The 15732-nt window shown below is 34.3% G+C and overlaps 1 protein-coding gene across 5 annotated transcripts; it reads right to left on the reverse strand.

Moving 5' to 3' along the window:
* Window positions 1-559: 559 nt before the first annotated feature.
* LOC110094333 lies at window positions 560-15610 on the reverse strand. 5 transcript variants are annotated; one of them, XM_020819541.2, is made up of 5 exons: window positions 15352-15574; window positions 15192-15243; window positions 14610-14749; window positions 2681-3010; window positions 560-2604 (listed from the first exon to the last, which is right to left on the reverse strand). In XM_020819541.2, exons 4-5 carry the CDS (start codon window positions 2992-2994, stop codon window positions 795-797), a joined length of 2124 nt encoding a protein of 707 aa, XP_020675200.1. In that variant the 5' UTR covers window positions 2995-3010; window positions 14610-14749; window positions 15192-15243; window positions 15352-15574; the 3' UTR covers window positions 560-794. The 5 variants fall into 5 exon arrangements, 4 of the variants coding, with proteins under 4 accessions (XP_020675200.1, XP_020675202.1, XP_020675201.1 ...); XM_020819543.2 differs by lacking the exon at window positions 15192-15243 and having other exon boundaries at window positions 15489-15610; XM_020819542.2 differs by lacking the exon at window positions 15192-15243.
* Between the last annotated feature and the right edge of the window lie 122 nt (window positions 15611-15732).

Consider the following 15732-nt stretch of genomic DNA (forward strand, 5'->3'; position numbering starts at 1 on the left):
TTTACATACATACACACAATTTTCATAAATTTACATATCTAACATCTCAACTTTAATATAAACTTGAATAACATTTTTAATATTTTGATTACATCAAATATATGTATTAAAATTTATATTTAACTTTAAAAAAACTAAGATTATTAATATTTTTATTTAATTTTAAAATTCAGATATTATGAAGATAAATATAAAATTTTAAAAATTTAATATATAAATACATGAAAATTACAGTGCATATAAAAACTTTATATTCATATTCAATGTTCTTATAATTAAAAATATTTAGATTCTATTAGTTGTAATTGTAACTTCTAAGATGTCACATAAAATAACGGTGACCGACATCAAGATAACATTATTTTATAAAGTATATTAAATATCGTTTAAAAATATTAATGAATGTGATATGATGTCATTACAATACGATATTTGTGACCCCAAATCTGTTAAAAGAAAATAACACAAGCACTGTAAAAACTAGGTTGCACGTGAATAATAAACGTAACCAGAACCATTTCAATGATCCACAACCAAAACATCCAGCCCAAGTCCAAGATTAATTCACCTACAAAATCAGTTGAACTATTATCAAGAACCAGTAAGAATATACTAGGCTTCCATCATCTTAAAAAGTTTCCATATCTACAGAGTACCAATTTAGGCTTCCTCCATGAAATGAAGCTTCAACCCCAAATGGCTTCCAACCCTTGAAAGAAAATAAAAAAAGAAAAAAAATCATTCTACAAACAAGTAGAACTAATTATTTTACCTAATGACAGATATGCATTTTTCTAAATAGATGTTGTGCAAGTTTGCTTGTAGTGTCCATATCCTCTACATTTGCTACAACGAACTGCTCTTTTACTGGTAATGCGGGGCTCCACTGGTTTCTTCTTTGGCCTGCCTGGCAATCGCTTGGCTCGAAAAGGAACCAAAGATACCGAATGAACTGGATCAGCTATTGGGTTAATGGAAATCATGTAAGCCTGACGGTAGCAGTCTACAGTCAAGTATTTGGAGCAGAAATCATATATACACCAACCAGACCGTTGGATGACAGCAAGGGTATGTGAGCAGGGCAGACCGCTGACCTGCCACCTCCGGCATGTACATTCCCAGGTTTCCATATCAACAACATAGTTCATCTCATCCTTCACCTCGAATACACTGCCACGTGGGCAGATGACATTGCAATTTCGTGTTTTGGATAGTTCTTCCTCAACCTTTCGACTCATACAAGGTGTTAGCATCGTCTCAGTCCAAGTGTTTGAAGATTCATGCCGTTTATATATCAGTTCCATTATTTTGCACCGGATCATATCAATCATCTGCAACACTGAAGGCTCTTGTCTTGAAGATATCCACTCATTGAATATTTGAACAGCACATGATGAGTACTGGCCATATCGCAGACCTTTAAAGAAGACGTCGGACCAGAGTTCTGGTTTCATGGACAAAACCCACTCTGCTAGTTCTTGCGAAGCTGCCTTTATAATCTTTATGCACTCGTTGAATTCATCAACCTTGCATGCACAAACAGCATGAATGAGATTATCCACCATCTCATCCTTTAGTTCTTGTGGCCAGGAATCATCAAATTCTGCCTTGAATTCCTGAATGAGGTTATTAATACAATAACCATGAAAGCACCCCTGAAAGACCTGCGACACTAACTCTTCCAACCCATTTTGTCTATTGGACACAAAGGTGATGGTACGGGACATACCTATAGCTGATTTCAGCTGTAACAAGAACCAGTGCCAGTTTTCATCAGTTTCAGTATCAACAACAGCCATGGCAACTGGAAATATGTCATTTTCTCCGTCAACAGTAGTTGCTGTTAACAATTTCCATCGTTTGACAGCTTTGAGTGTGATACCGTCAAGAAAAAGGAGGGGGCGGCAACCATGTTCAAAACCATTTAGGGATGCATGAAAGGATAAGAAAAGACGCATAAATTTTGAATCATCTGATGCTTGTAAGGTAGCAAAGCTGCCTGGGTTTGTTTCAATAATCTTCTCACATAGCCAGAGCAGTTCGCTTCCAGCCTGCTCTTCAGAACCATGGAGCTCTTTCTCAGCAATAGCTTTTCCACGCCATGCCCTATGGTAACTCAATCTCAGTCCATACTCACGCTCAAGATCATTTGCAATGTCCCTTGGCTTATAATCGGGAGTGTCCCGAAGCTTCTCCTTTATAACGCTGGCAACCCAGCTCTGTGTTGCCAACCTATGACTCTGTTTGCTATTTTCCCTTTCACATGTGTGGATATCATTCATCTTCTTGATTGTAAAATCTTGATTTGCAGATGACTTTGAAGCATGTATCCGCCAGGGACAATCCTTTGCAGAGCACACAACAGTGACACGAGGTCCTTCGCTCTTAATAAATTTGTACACAAAACCTTTGGCAATGGCATATTTGTGCAGCACTTCTCGGAATTCCTTTGAACTATCAAAAGCCTGCCCCACGCCCATGATCAAATTGTCCCAACCATTTGTTATTCGTAGTCGATTGTCGGAGTAAGGAGTGACATCACCTTCCACAGCAGTAATTACATCAGTTGAGGTTCCTGAATCAGCTACAACACTCCTAATTATCCTACATAAAAGAAAACAAATGTGATATTACCTGAATAGCATCATACTAAAAAATGACGAGATCTTAGTTTAAATACCTGTTCTCCACCTTCTTCAGAATATAAACATCAACTGTAGAATCTGAATTGTAATCAACCATTCTTCTTAAGTCTTTGTCATTTGATATTGTAATCAGAACACGTTTGTTGTTCTGAAGAAAGTATTTGATGGAATACATATCCATATTGCAGTTAAACATGTCGGATATCTCCGTTACAAGTTCGTGGAAGTGCATGCTTCGGTAAATGTCAATAACATGCGCTTCTCCACCACTATAAGACATAGATCCATCACTGTTGGTCATAAAATCTCCACCAAACTGGCAAATGGCTAAAATCGCCTGTGCAGACATGACGCAATGCCTCTTCCTGCTTTGTGAATTTGCAAGCCTAATTATTAGAAGACGGTCTAATGCTTGAAAGCACATGAAAGTGAGTGCCTGCTAATAAAACTCTCGAGACTTACACTATTCATTTATCATTGGAAGAAACAAAAATCACAACTTCGGCAAATATGACGCCTAGCTGCTAAGCACAGCATTGTTGTCAGATATAATGTACTAAAAAAAGTCACATGACATAGTCATGAAACAGCCATCATCGGGATCATTAAGAGGATACCCTTCTTTGAAGACCCAATCTTTGAAAAGTAAAAAACTTAGCATTTCATCTCTTTATCTAAATCCAAAGTCCATTGATTTGATATTTCAAATGACAAAAGACAAACAACTCAAAATGTCGATAGTAGTGAAGATTATAGTTAACGTTGTATCCTCAATCTTGTATTTCATCTTGCATATGGTCGATGAATGAGAATTATTTCAGAAATTTGACATTATATGACTCATAATAACCGTAACTAGCCAAATATCCCCATTATTTTGTTATATGTAGAAATATAGCAAAAAGATCTCTTAGACTCTTACGAACGAAAAGGATCTACTATATTAAAATATGAGTTATAACCCTTGACCAATGACTCACATGAGATTCTATAAAAGGGAGAGCTCAATACTTTCTCCAACTATGGGGGTCTTAGAGCTCGTATGACTGGTCTATGGTCAAGCTTCACAGTGATTGCTTTGACTTTCAAAATATTATCTGTTCAAGGTTAGTGATGTTATACATTTGGTTATTTAGATTTATATGTATTCATCACCTATAGTTGTATACTATAGTGCAAAGGAGGTGTTCACATACAAAACCCTAAACTCAGAATTGCTATAGAGATAATATTACTTGTTACAACCATATTTGAATATCATTAGAACATTATTTGAAATTTAGTCGAACTTAATCCAACTTTGTTCGATATTCTAAACATGTTTGAATATTGCTTGAATCATGTTAAGCCATATTCAAACCTTGCTAGAACAATATTCAAACAAGGTCTGACCATAGTTCGAACCCTTTATTATGTTCTGATTATCATATAAAATATGGAATAGTTTGAATTGCTTTATTATGCATGTAAATGTCCCCTCCAATCATATCGTTCGAGAGATATTACATTGCTCAAATCACATATAAATTTGAGGGTGTGATTGATAAATTATAAGGCATACTTAAACTTCAAATCTTCTAAGAAGAGTTGAGAGATCTCCCTTAAGTAGATTTCAAAACTCTCGAATTGAAGTTCTTTGGGTCCTAATTCATCAATATTATTATAAAGGATGGTTGATAATAAGGAAAACGAAGGATACTCCCTTATGTTCAATATTGGAGATAAGAACAGAAGATTTGGTGGTCTTGGATTTGCTCTGATAACCAATTAAGGTTTGGAGAATTTCCAGCTGAGGAAAAATGGAAAAAGATGAACCGAGTATTAGGCTTTTGGATAAAAAAAAATATCTTCAAGAATGCAAATCTACAAAAAGCATTCATTGTGAGCACTCAGACGGATGATGTATGTAAAGTTAGGTCTATGTTATCTTTGTAGATAGCATTATGTGAGACAATGATAAGCACAATGTTCTTTTTATTGAGATGCTTGCCTAAGTTGAAGGTGAGAAATAAATTTTTATATGCTCATAGGATAGGTTATCATGTGAGAGGATTCTAAAAAGGAAAAATAAACATATGTTGCACTAAGAGACAATTGCCCTGAAGAAACATTCCTCAACTCAGTACACTATCACTAAATATTTCAAAGCATTATAACAATGGGCTTGTGAAGCCATCCTAGAATTGGGGGGAAAATGTGAAAAGTATATTGGAGAGAAAGGACCAAGAATGTTCAATTGAAAAAGAAATAAAATGCTCAAGGGCAAAAAATTATTGCCATTATTCAAATATCAAAGCGTGAATTATATGAAAATTATTGTATTTTAAGTATTAGTTTGCGTGACTTATTTTTATAAATTAACTTTAAGCCTTCATTGAATAATTTTATACAGGTGATTTGTTAACTCTGCATTAGCGCATAGAGATGATGAAAAGGAACTCAATAAGTTCATTATACATATTCATCCTATCCCTCTCCTAGTTAAAATTGTAAAGAACAAGGACAATACCATACATTTTATAGGTAAATGTGTTGGTCAAAACAAGAAAAAGTAGGAGAGCAAAAGTACAACAAGCTCGTAGTCAATCAACATCCTCCTCCCTTGAAGAATTTTGTAGTTATAAGGGAGTTGAAAAACAGCTAGCTCAAATTAAATAATAATAAACAGAAGTTGGGGTAGAAATTGGATGCTCTAAAAAACTGTCTCGAGTTCTGTGTAGAGATAGGAGATGTGAATAAAAGTGTGATTATGCCACACAAATGAGGTTCCCAAGATTTTTTGTTCAAGAAAAAATTGTTAGGTCAGTTCTTGAACCGACCCAGCCGACCCCACATTAGCCGGCCTTAGTCTATAAAAGGCGGGTCAAACCGCCTCCCATGCTGCCGCCCAAGCAATAAGGGCTCACGCCCTATTTGATTGTTGTCCATTAATAGTGGGGTCCACTTTTTGAATTAATCTATTTGATTTAATCTATTTTGGCAAGGGGATTAATCTACTTTTGGTAAGGGGGTTAATCTATTTTTGGTAAGGGGAATAATCTATTTGATTTAATCTATTTTTAGCAAGGGGGGTCGGTGGCTAAGGTTATAAATAAGCATGAAAGGGTAGGGATAGGGCATGCTTGAATATTGTTTTCTCTTGGAATCTCTTGGGTTTCTTGGGCTCTAGACTTGGTGTCTAGAGATTGGGAGAGAACAATCCTCCTCTCAAATAGAAGATCAATTGTATATTTTCTTATGTTTGATGTGCTTTGAGTATTTAATAAAAATCTAAGGTTATTTTGGGTTGTGTCATTATCCTTCTTGTGTCTTCTTGATATTTTTATCAATTTCTTGTTAGAGTTGCTTGCGAACTCAAGTGCATGCGATAGGATTACTTGCAAACTCAAATATTTCCTATCAGAAATGTACCCACGATAAGACTTTATAGTAACATGCCTATTCTATTAGTCTGTTGATGGCTTAGGTTTTTGATCATATGATTAAATTGTGTTTTCCCTATGAGTTCTTTTATTATTATTATTTTTTTTTTGGGTAACACAAATATTTTATGTTATCTAATAAGGAAGCAGATATAATGATACACAAACATCTAAAATCACGCATTATTGTCTTAGATGAACGGTTCAATTAGTACAAAGTAGCAATCTTTGCGTACAACAAGATGAACATGAACACAAAGGAATCTTTCAAGTGGCCTAAAGTTGGGCTCGTGTACATTATTGGAGATGAAGAGAAGTTTCCGAAGATCTTCGGCTAATGTAGATCTTATCTATTAATGAATTGAAACAAAATTTATTATTATATGAAATCTCACTATCTATGAATGTTGCAAACCTATGTCAAACACTATGATTTTGATGATAACAAACATATTGTGTCAGCTACTGTTTTCTCCTATTTCTATAATATTTTGTTTTGTTTTTCTGTGTACTAACATTTCAGGAAATCAGTACACCGTTCACTTGCAATTCTGATCAGCTGAAGACTGGGTAAACTAAGGTTACAATTTGCTTTCATTGTATTATGTATTTTAAGAGATAAAAATATTTTTAAGAGAGTTTTCTTTTTAAGAAATTCATACTGTACGATATTTACTTCGTACTATACGACCTTATATCATCCTATACGATTTTAATTCATATTGTACGATATGTTCTGCTCTGTCAAACCCTAGATATCAAAGGTTAAGAAAGATATTAATTTTGTACTAATCAAACAATATGATTTATTTGTACTGTACGTCCTAATTAAAATCTTTCTTAATTAATCCCCCGATATCATGCAATCAAATCATGGACAATTATTGTGATTGATCGTACTGTACGGCATAGTTCATATTGTACGATTACCCATGTCTGAAATTGGTCGTCATGTGGATCGTACCAAACAAAATCCATTATTTTTGTACTGATCATAACATATGATGTCCACAGTGCTAGACGATCACCCGTGCACAATGTTGGCCGTTCCAAGGATCGTCCCAAACAAAAGAAGAAATTTCAACAGTTCGTACCATACGATGTTTTATTGTTATGTACGAAATGTTATAAAAGTTGAACAATTCGTCTAAACAATCTTGTTGGACGAGTCTGAATTGCACAGATCGTACTCTATCTGCAAAAGTTGATGTTCTCTGTCTGTAAAAGAGTCACGGTTCTCTGTAGCACCGGAGAGGTAAAACAGCGTCTGTACAGGCTTCTTCACCTTGCTGTGGAGCAAAAGGAGAGTCACTGTTTAGTGCAATATTCGGAGAGGGGTCTCTAAAGAGTGGACGTATGTCGGGTTGATCGTACCACTATAAATTCTGGTGTGTTCGTTTTAATTATTTTATGCGATTATATATGTGGGTGAAAACTGTGAATTATCTTTTTATTGTGAATTTAATTCGGTTTCGCAACCCTAAAGCATTTTAAATATCCAATTCACCCCCTCCCTCTTGATTAGCCTCGGGATTAGTTGTTTAGAGTTTCACAACCCTCATGAACTTTCAAGTGATATCAAAGTGGGATTCATAAATTAAGTTTAGAAACCTTTTAAAAAATGATCAATGACTAACTTTGAAAATCGTAATAATGCGGAAGATTATTTAATCACATGGCCACCTTAATTTAATAATATTCAATTTGATTTTTGAAAAATTCAGATGTCTATATTCTTACAATCAATTGATTATCGCATGTGGATATTAATTTAGAAAGGATATTCTGCACCGTCACAATTAGTAAATGGCATGAAAATTGAAATTTTTTTCTAAATGGAGCACAAATGATAAAAATTTAGCCTAACTGAATGTTAAATGTTTAAACAATTTTTTCTATGCTTTAAAATCTGATAATTACATGTGTGTATCTATTTGCACAACTGGAAAAGGAATTTAGGACATACTCTGCATAAACCATGAAGGAGCAACTGAAGAGAAACAATCTAGGTTAAATATTCTGCTCCATGACTATGAACTCTTTCGCATGAAACCTAATGAAAACATATCTGAAATGTATACTAGATTCACACAAATCATCACATCCCTACATGATTTAGGTAGAGAATTATCAAATTTTGAAAAAGTAAATAAGATCTTGCGAAGTCTACCAAGTTCATATCATGCCAAAATAGCTGTTATTTTAGAATCCAAGAATTTAAATGTTTATTCTATTGACAACTTGGATCTCTAATTGCCTATGAACAAAGCATAAGCTAAAGGGAATTTGATCGGGGAGAAAGAAAGAAGGAGAAAACGGTAGCCTTAAAGGCTAAAGATTCAGACAGTTCCTCGGATGGAGGAGAGGAAGAAATCGCATTGCTGACTCGACAATTAAGAATTTTTTAAAGGAAAAAAACAAAAGAATCATCAGCATTGGAGCAAAGGATAGAATTATAGAAACTCTAAAGCTTCTAATGATATTGTCTGTTATAAATGCAGGAAACCAGTTCACGTTAAAACTGATTGCCCAAATCTTAAAGGTCACCAAAGAAGGAGAATGTTAAAGAAAAAACAAAGTCCTATAAAGGCAAGCGAAGATCTCAAAAGGCCTTTTTAGCCAACCTACTTTAGATTCATCTGGAATAGAAGCAGAGGAGATGAAAAATCAATATTTAAGGGTAAACAGCTATCTTGATCAGTCTGATCAAGATGAGGTATGTCAACTTTCATACGATGAAGTGCTTGTTATTTCAAAAGAGATTCATGATTCTTACAGGAAACTGAAAAAGAAGCATGCAAGCTTGAAAACTGAATGCTAATATCTGAAAAAAAAATGAAATGCTAAAAAAAATGGTTCTAATTTAGATAAAGATCATATGACTTTACTGTATGAGTTTGATGAATTGAATAAAAAATATACCGCTTTATCTGAAACACATGATTCTTTGACAACATTGCATTTTGATTTAAAAAAAAAATTTAAAGAGTTAAACACATGTTAATAATTTAGATCTTAGTGAGCACTCTTTAAAAATTATAATATCTGCTCTTGAAAGTGCAAATGAAATGTTGTTAGAAAAAGTAATGGCTTTTCAAAATAAACATATTCGCAAGCACTCACCATGTTATGCATCTCATAAACCTAGGAATAGGAATCTTAACTATCATATGTTAGTTAACCCTTTTCCTGATGTTAGATGTTATTCATGTGGCATGTTAGGACACATTAGCCACACTTGCACTATTCATCGTAGAACATAGTTGGTGTGGAGACCAAAGTCGCATCAAACACAGCATGGCATGCATTCTGATGATTTATCCAAATTCAAGAAAGGACCCAAACTCACTTGGGCTCCCAAAATTGTTCTTCCATAATCTTTGGATTTAAGGGCTCTCACAAAAGACCCAGTGGGAGCGTATGATTTTTGGGCTCGATATTTATATCATATCACTTGAAATTAGTCATTCATGGGCTTCTCAACATATGTGTTTTTGTCGTGTGATTTTCATATTTTATTTTTGGTCATGTTTTTGTTCTTTTGGTTTTATTGTTATCGTTCTTTATGATTGTATCCTGATCATTACACAAACAACCTTACTGAACCTCGCTATCTTTACTACTAAACAAAAAAAATTCATCCTCAATTGTACTGTACGAACCACATTTGTACAGTACGATATGTACAACACATTTTTTATCACAACCCTTGCCTTGAATGATCTAGATTGTATCTATCATTGACTATCATACTGTACTGACACCTTTTTAATATTGTATGATCCACGTGTCAATTCAACTTGGGACAATTTGATTTTGGTTGATACGACATTAATCATTGATCGTATTCGTACTGTACAAACCTTTTTGTCAAAAAATCGTACAGCTTGACTCCTCAGGACAAGCTCCATGTCTCTAATCGTCCCATACAAAGTTTGGTCGTACTGTACGATCAGACACATCTTTTGGCTGATCGTCTGGCCGAAATAGTTGCATTCGATCGTCTCATATGATCTCACGATTATACGATACAATTTACTGAAGGTCTATTTAAACTGCTTCAATTCTCTTAAAATTTTTACATTACCTTCTAGTCCTTGTAATTTTAATCTTTGCAATGGCTAGCGGTGGAAAGTGCAGTTGCTAAACCCAAGGTGCTTCCTCCTCTCACAACCCTACTGATGGTCGCTTTTTGATAGCTTCTGATGAAGCTGCCTACCAAAAATACAAAGAAGCCAAGATCACACCTTCCAAGCTTCTTAATTAATAGGCTTTAAACTTTCTGGTAATGAACCTCTTCAATTCCACTGCTTATCAATTTCTTTTGACTTTTGTCTATCCCTTCAACACTAAAATCCTTTACGAGTTTCTAGAAAACCTAAAGATTAGTGGGGATGCTACTGTAATGCCTTCAAGTGTGTATTGTCAGAATGTGGAAAATCACCAAAGAGGACATAGGAATCCTTATTTAGCTAAACACCCAAAGAAATAAACCTCTCTTCATGGCCTCCAGATCCAATTTTGATTGGAGTGTTGTAAATCTCTTGCTTCGAAATGCTACTTTGAACTACCACCAACCCTTGGTTCAAACTCTAAATAAAAATGTCAGGGTTATCTAGCACGTTCTGAGAACATCTATCATCCCTAAAGCTTGAGACCGGATAAATATCACTCCCCTCCTTTCAATTGTCACCTACTTCATAATGTCAAACACCCAAATGGATGAAGCTCAAATGTTAAATGATTACATCCAAAACCTCACTTTCATTCGACTTCCAGCCACTAGGAGAATGTAAAACATCGCTCTAGGACGTATGCTTGGGTATATCTTGAATAAAAAATACAACATCACATATCCTGCTCCACTTGAATAAAAAATACAACATCATATATCATGTATTTGGGTGGATATCATTGCTAAGTAATCTTGCACAAACACTAGGGGGGATAAAAATATTTTAAGAATGTTTTATTTTTAAGAAATTCGTACTGTACGATCCTATGTCGCATTATACGATTTTAATTCATACTGTACGATATATTGTGCTCTGTTAAACCCTAACTGCCAAAGGTTAAGAAAGATACTAATTTTATAATAATCGTACAGTACGATTTGGTTCGTACTATATGCCTTAACCAAAAAATTTCTTAATTAATCCCCTGATATCAGGCAATTAAATCATGGACAACTATTGTGATTGATCGTATTGTACGTCATAGTTCATGCTGTATGATTATCCTTATATGAAATTGGTCGTCCAAGATCGTACCAAATGAAATCGATGATTTTTATACTGATAGTATCGTACGATGTCCATAGTGCTGGACGACAGCCATGTACGATGTTGGCCGTCCCAAGGATCGCCCTAAACGAACATAACGAATTTTTATGGTTCGTACCATACAATGTTTTATCGTATAGTACGAAATGTTATAAAAGTTGAACAGTTCATCTGAATGATCTTACTGGACGAGTCTGAATTGTACTAATCGTACTGTACAATACGTGTATCGTACTGTATAAATAGAAGACCAATCTCTTGAAAATTGGGATTTCTTGAGCCCATTACTTAAGGTTTTCAAATACTCCTATTAGAAACTAATTGGTTGTTGAGACTTCAGGAGAAAGCTTTGAGGAAGAAAAGAATGAGAGCTTTGTGAGAGAAGAGAGGGAGATTTTATGAGGGAGAAGTTGTGAGAGGATTCAAAAGGTTGCTCCAAGAAAGAATCTTGCCTAGAAAAGCATTTGTTTCGATTCTCTAAGGCTCCGGAGAAGAAATTATTCAACAAAGATCATGGTTCACTAACCGTCACCTCGAGGGTGAAAATAGAGTTGGGTTCTCTAACAATCACCATGAGGGTGAAAATAGATTTGTGGTTCTCTGACCATCACCAGGAGGGTGAAATTAGAGTTAAGGTTCTCTGCCGCACTGGGGAGGTGAAACAACGTTTGTACAGGCTTCTCCGCCTTGCTGTGAGAGCAAAAGGAGAGTCACTATTATTTAGTGTAATAATTAGAGAGGGAGTTTCTAAGGAGTGGAAGTAGGTCAGGTTGACCGAACTACTATAAATTCTGGTGTGCTCATTCTGATTATTTTCTGCACTTTATTTTTCTGCAATTATATGTGCGGATGAAAACTGTGATTTATCTTTTGATTGTGAATTTAAATAACTTTCGCATTAAGTAATAAAAAGAATTTCTTTTTTCCTAAATAATTTTTAATTATCCAATTCACACCCTCTCTTGGTTAGCCTTGGGACTAATTTTTTAGGGCTTCACAACTCTCACGAACTTTCAATGAAGAGCAAGAAGTATGACTAATCCTTTTTTTGCTTTCCAACACTGAACTTGCAGGCACAATGGATTTGTTTTATTAAAGTTCTTCCCACTATTACTTCAGTTGCTAGCTTAATTAACTATAAGCAAAAACATTTCTCATCCAAATCTCCTCAGAGGTGGAGGAGATTAAACATATCCGAGGTCCTCAAAATTTTCCTTAGATAAGATATTTAATTTTTTTATAAAAATTTATGTAGTACTTATACATAAAGTATGATAAGTGTTATATCTCTTATTTGCAATGAAAAGACTACAAAGTGTATGCAAAATATAATACATCATCATCCTAACTTTGAAGAAAGATCTTCTAGAAATTACTGTTGATCCTATGTCAGCCTATATAATAAGGTGTGTAAATTTACTTTATAATAATATAGTTCCACAAGTTTATAAGTAGATAGCATGAAAAGATCAAATTATTCAATAAGTCCATAACAAATGTGCATTTATTTTTTTTACTTATTCATCCAGTTCTTGAAAAGATGTATATTTAAAAATGATGCGTTATAGTTATTATCATTACATTATTTATCAGCCTTATAATCGATTGTATTATAATTATTGTGATTACACTATGCTCTATCATAAAACTCAGAATATATTGTGTTATAGTTGTTGTAACAGCACTCTGTTGTATCAATAACATATTCAATACAACCAGCTTTGATTCTCCCTAAGAGAAATCAATAATCTAACCAATATTGTATTGGCAATAGAAAGTTCTTACTCAATAGGCCTTAACCCCTTCATGTAAGGCATTGTCGAGCAAAAGCTTAATCGAGATTCCAACCTAGTTGTACAAAGTTAGGTTAATGAAGGTTATGACATAAAAATGTTATAAAAGTGACCAAACCAAAACCTAGTCTCAAGAGGATTTCAAATCCACTTGTATGAAATTTCACTTAGATTCTCCCTAGGAGTAGTACATAATCTAACAAGGTCACATTCACATAAGAAAAAACAAGTCTCCATAAGTTTTTTTATCCACTTGAATCAGACTCTCCTGAGGCCATGCCCAATTCAAATTCAAACGTCAAGTTCAAATTAGACCCAAAATGACTCAAAATAAATATAATAAATAGAAATTAAAACTATTTATTAAACATGTACAAAATCTGAACCCAAACCCAAATATTGAATAAAAATAAATATTTTAAACATTAGATGACAGAAAATAGACAAAATACCCGATTTGAACACAATCACATGCTTTTTCGTGAAGAAATAAAAAAAACAATTAAATAGTTTGTTTGTTAATTTTGGGTTGACCCAAATCCAACGCAACATGACCTGATTTCTTTTTTAGTCTTAAGCTACCCAAACCCAACCCTATATTACACAGGCTGACTTGAAATGCAAAATTTTTGTACACATTCTCGAATAAGGTATAATATTTCTACCACTAATTCTTAGGACCCATCAACAATCTAACCAGTTAATTTAGCCCAAAAAATATTAACATAGGAGAATCTAACTCAATCTGATGAGAGACAAAGATACTCAATAAATTGTGAAAATCTAAAATAAACCTTCAAGAAGAATTTACCCTAAAATAGAAAAATTAAAAATCACATCCATGAAAGAGAAAAAGATAAATATTTAACCACAACAACCCTGAGCAATGACAACTCAAATTACAATAATTGGCCTAAATAAGGTTGTCCCACAATGCCTTTCTAGTTATATAAGGACTAACGCATTATATACAGTATGCCATCCGTAGCTTTTGAAATAAAATTTTTAAGTACCAAGTGTTCCAAAGGCACATTATCCAACTTGTATAAGCATAAGAAATAGATGAAAATAATGGTGTTCCGAAAATTCCAAGCAAAATAATTAAAGCATTGACTCAACTGAGCCATATGAATTGGTATGACCAAATATAAATCAATAGGTTGTCATAACCAAACTAAAGCTACATGAAGATAGATCCAGCTCAAGTTCATCACTCGGCTCAGTTTATGAGTTTCAGCTACTCTGATTGAAAAGATGATTATTTGCTATAAAAAAACAACTAATAGAGTACAAGGTACAAAAATGTTCTAAATAAGGGGAAAATCAATCACATAAGACGGTGAAAAATAGCTTGCTTGGCTAAGCATAATCGAATAGCTAAGCTACTCTCAGCACAATGAATGACCTAACACCCAAGAAATGTTTCATAGAAACAACATGACAAGTTACATAGCCATATGACCTAACCTGGTTTGACAGATGATCAGCAGAACTCAAGTACAGATTAGGAAGCCTAGCTCTTGAAAAGTTGGGCATGAAAGGAGTCAGAAGAGGACGAGTGGAACATCTTCAGCAACTTTTCAAGCATAATCCATGCATGCTCAAAACTGCAAGTAAGCACATTAGAAATGACCTACAATGAGAGTTCTTCAAGAGATGTTATATTTTCATGGGATTTCATCAAACAGATCCTGCAGCCTTAAGACCTCTCCATCTAAAATAATGTGCCAATTCGCTCTTACAAGTGTATGCATTCGTCAACTTCCCAGATGTTATCAAGTTTCCAAGTCATTTTTAGGGGCATAAATGCCGCTAAAAATGATAAAGAAAAATATAGTTTCGGATGCAATTTCACGCAAAAGTGTTGTATTGGGTGGGGGCGAGGTTATGAAAGCATTCCCCGCTCAGTTTCCCTAGTGCTTACATAACTTCGCTCGGAAGAGAAAGATATCAGCGATAAATGAAAAGTTAACGGAATTACAAAAAAGAGGTTCAACTACAAAAATGAAAACTACGGATACGAAACATATATAAACAAAAAAAGCTTACTCGAAAATTTCTCCTCTCCAATCTCAATTCGTCTAAGTTCTTGCAAATAAAACTAGCAAAAAGCATCCAAATGAATCAAGGAATAAGGAAAACCATATCATTAGTACAGCTGAGACTGAATGAGTACTGAACAGCAAAAATAGACTAAAACAGGATATACCTATCAAAGCTCGGTAATTCGAACTCCGAAAAACGTCGAGCGTAATATTAGGCAACGCCGCCGTTGTCGGCAGCCGAACTCGCCGGAGAAAAAGGATAACAAATTATCATGTGCACTTCGAAACCCTAAGATCTTACCTTTTCTAATTCGCCGGTGATCCTCATCGTATCCATTGACACAACACTTTGGATTGAGGGGGCCTTCCACCTCTTCCGTGTTGGCAAATTAATTATAAAAATATCTGTAAGTGCCCAAAATTATTTTCTTAAAATCTTAATATTAAATCTAATAAAATGGTTTAAGTAAAAAAGCAATTTTTGCTGACTTTAAACTTCATCGAACATTAAATTTTCTTAGATCCTTGAAAGAAATTATGTTTAC

The sequence above is a fragment of the Dendrobium catenatum genome, unplaced genomic scaffold (genome assembly GCF_001605985.2).
Source record: "Dendrobium catenatum unplaced genomic scaffold, ASM160598v2 fragScaff_scaffold_1232, whole genome shotgun sequence".
Taxonomy (NCBI): Eukaryota; Viridiplantae; Streptophyta; class Magnoliopsida; order Asparagales; family Orchidaceae; genus Dendrobium; species Dendrobium catenatum.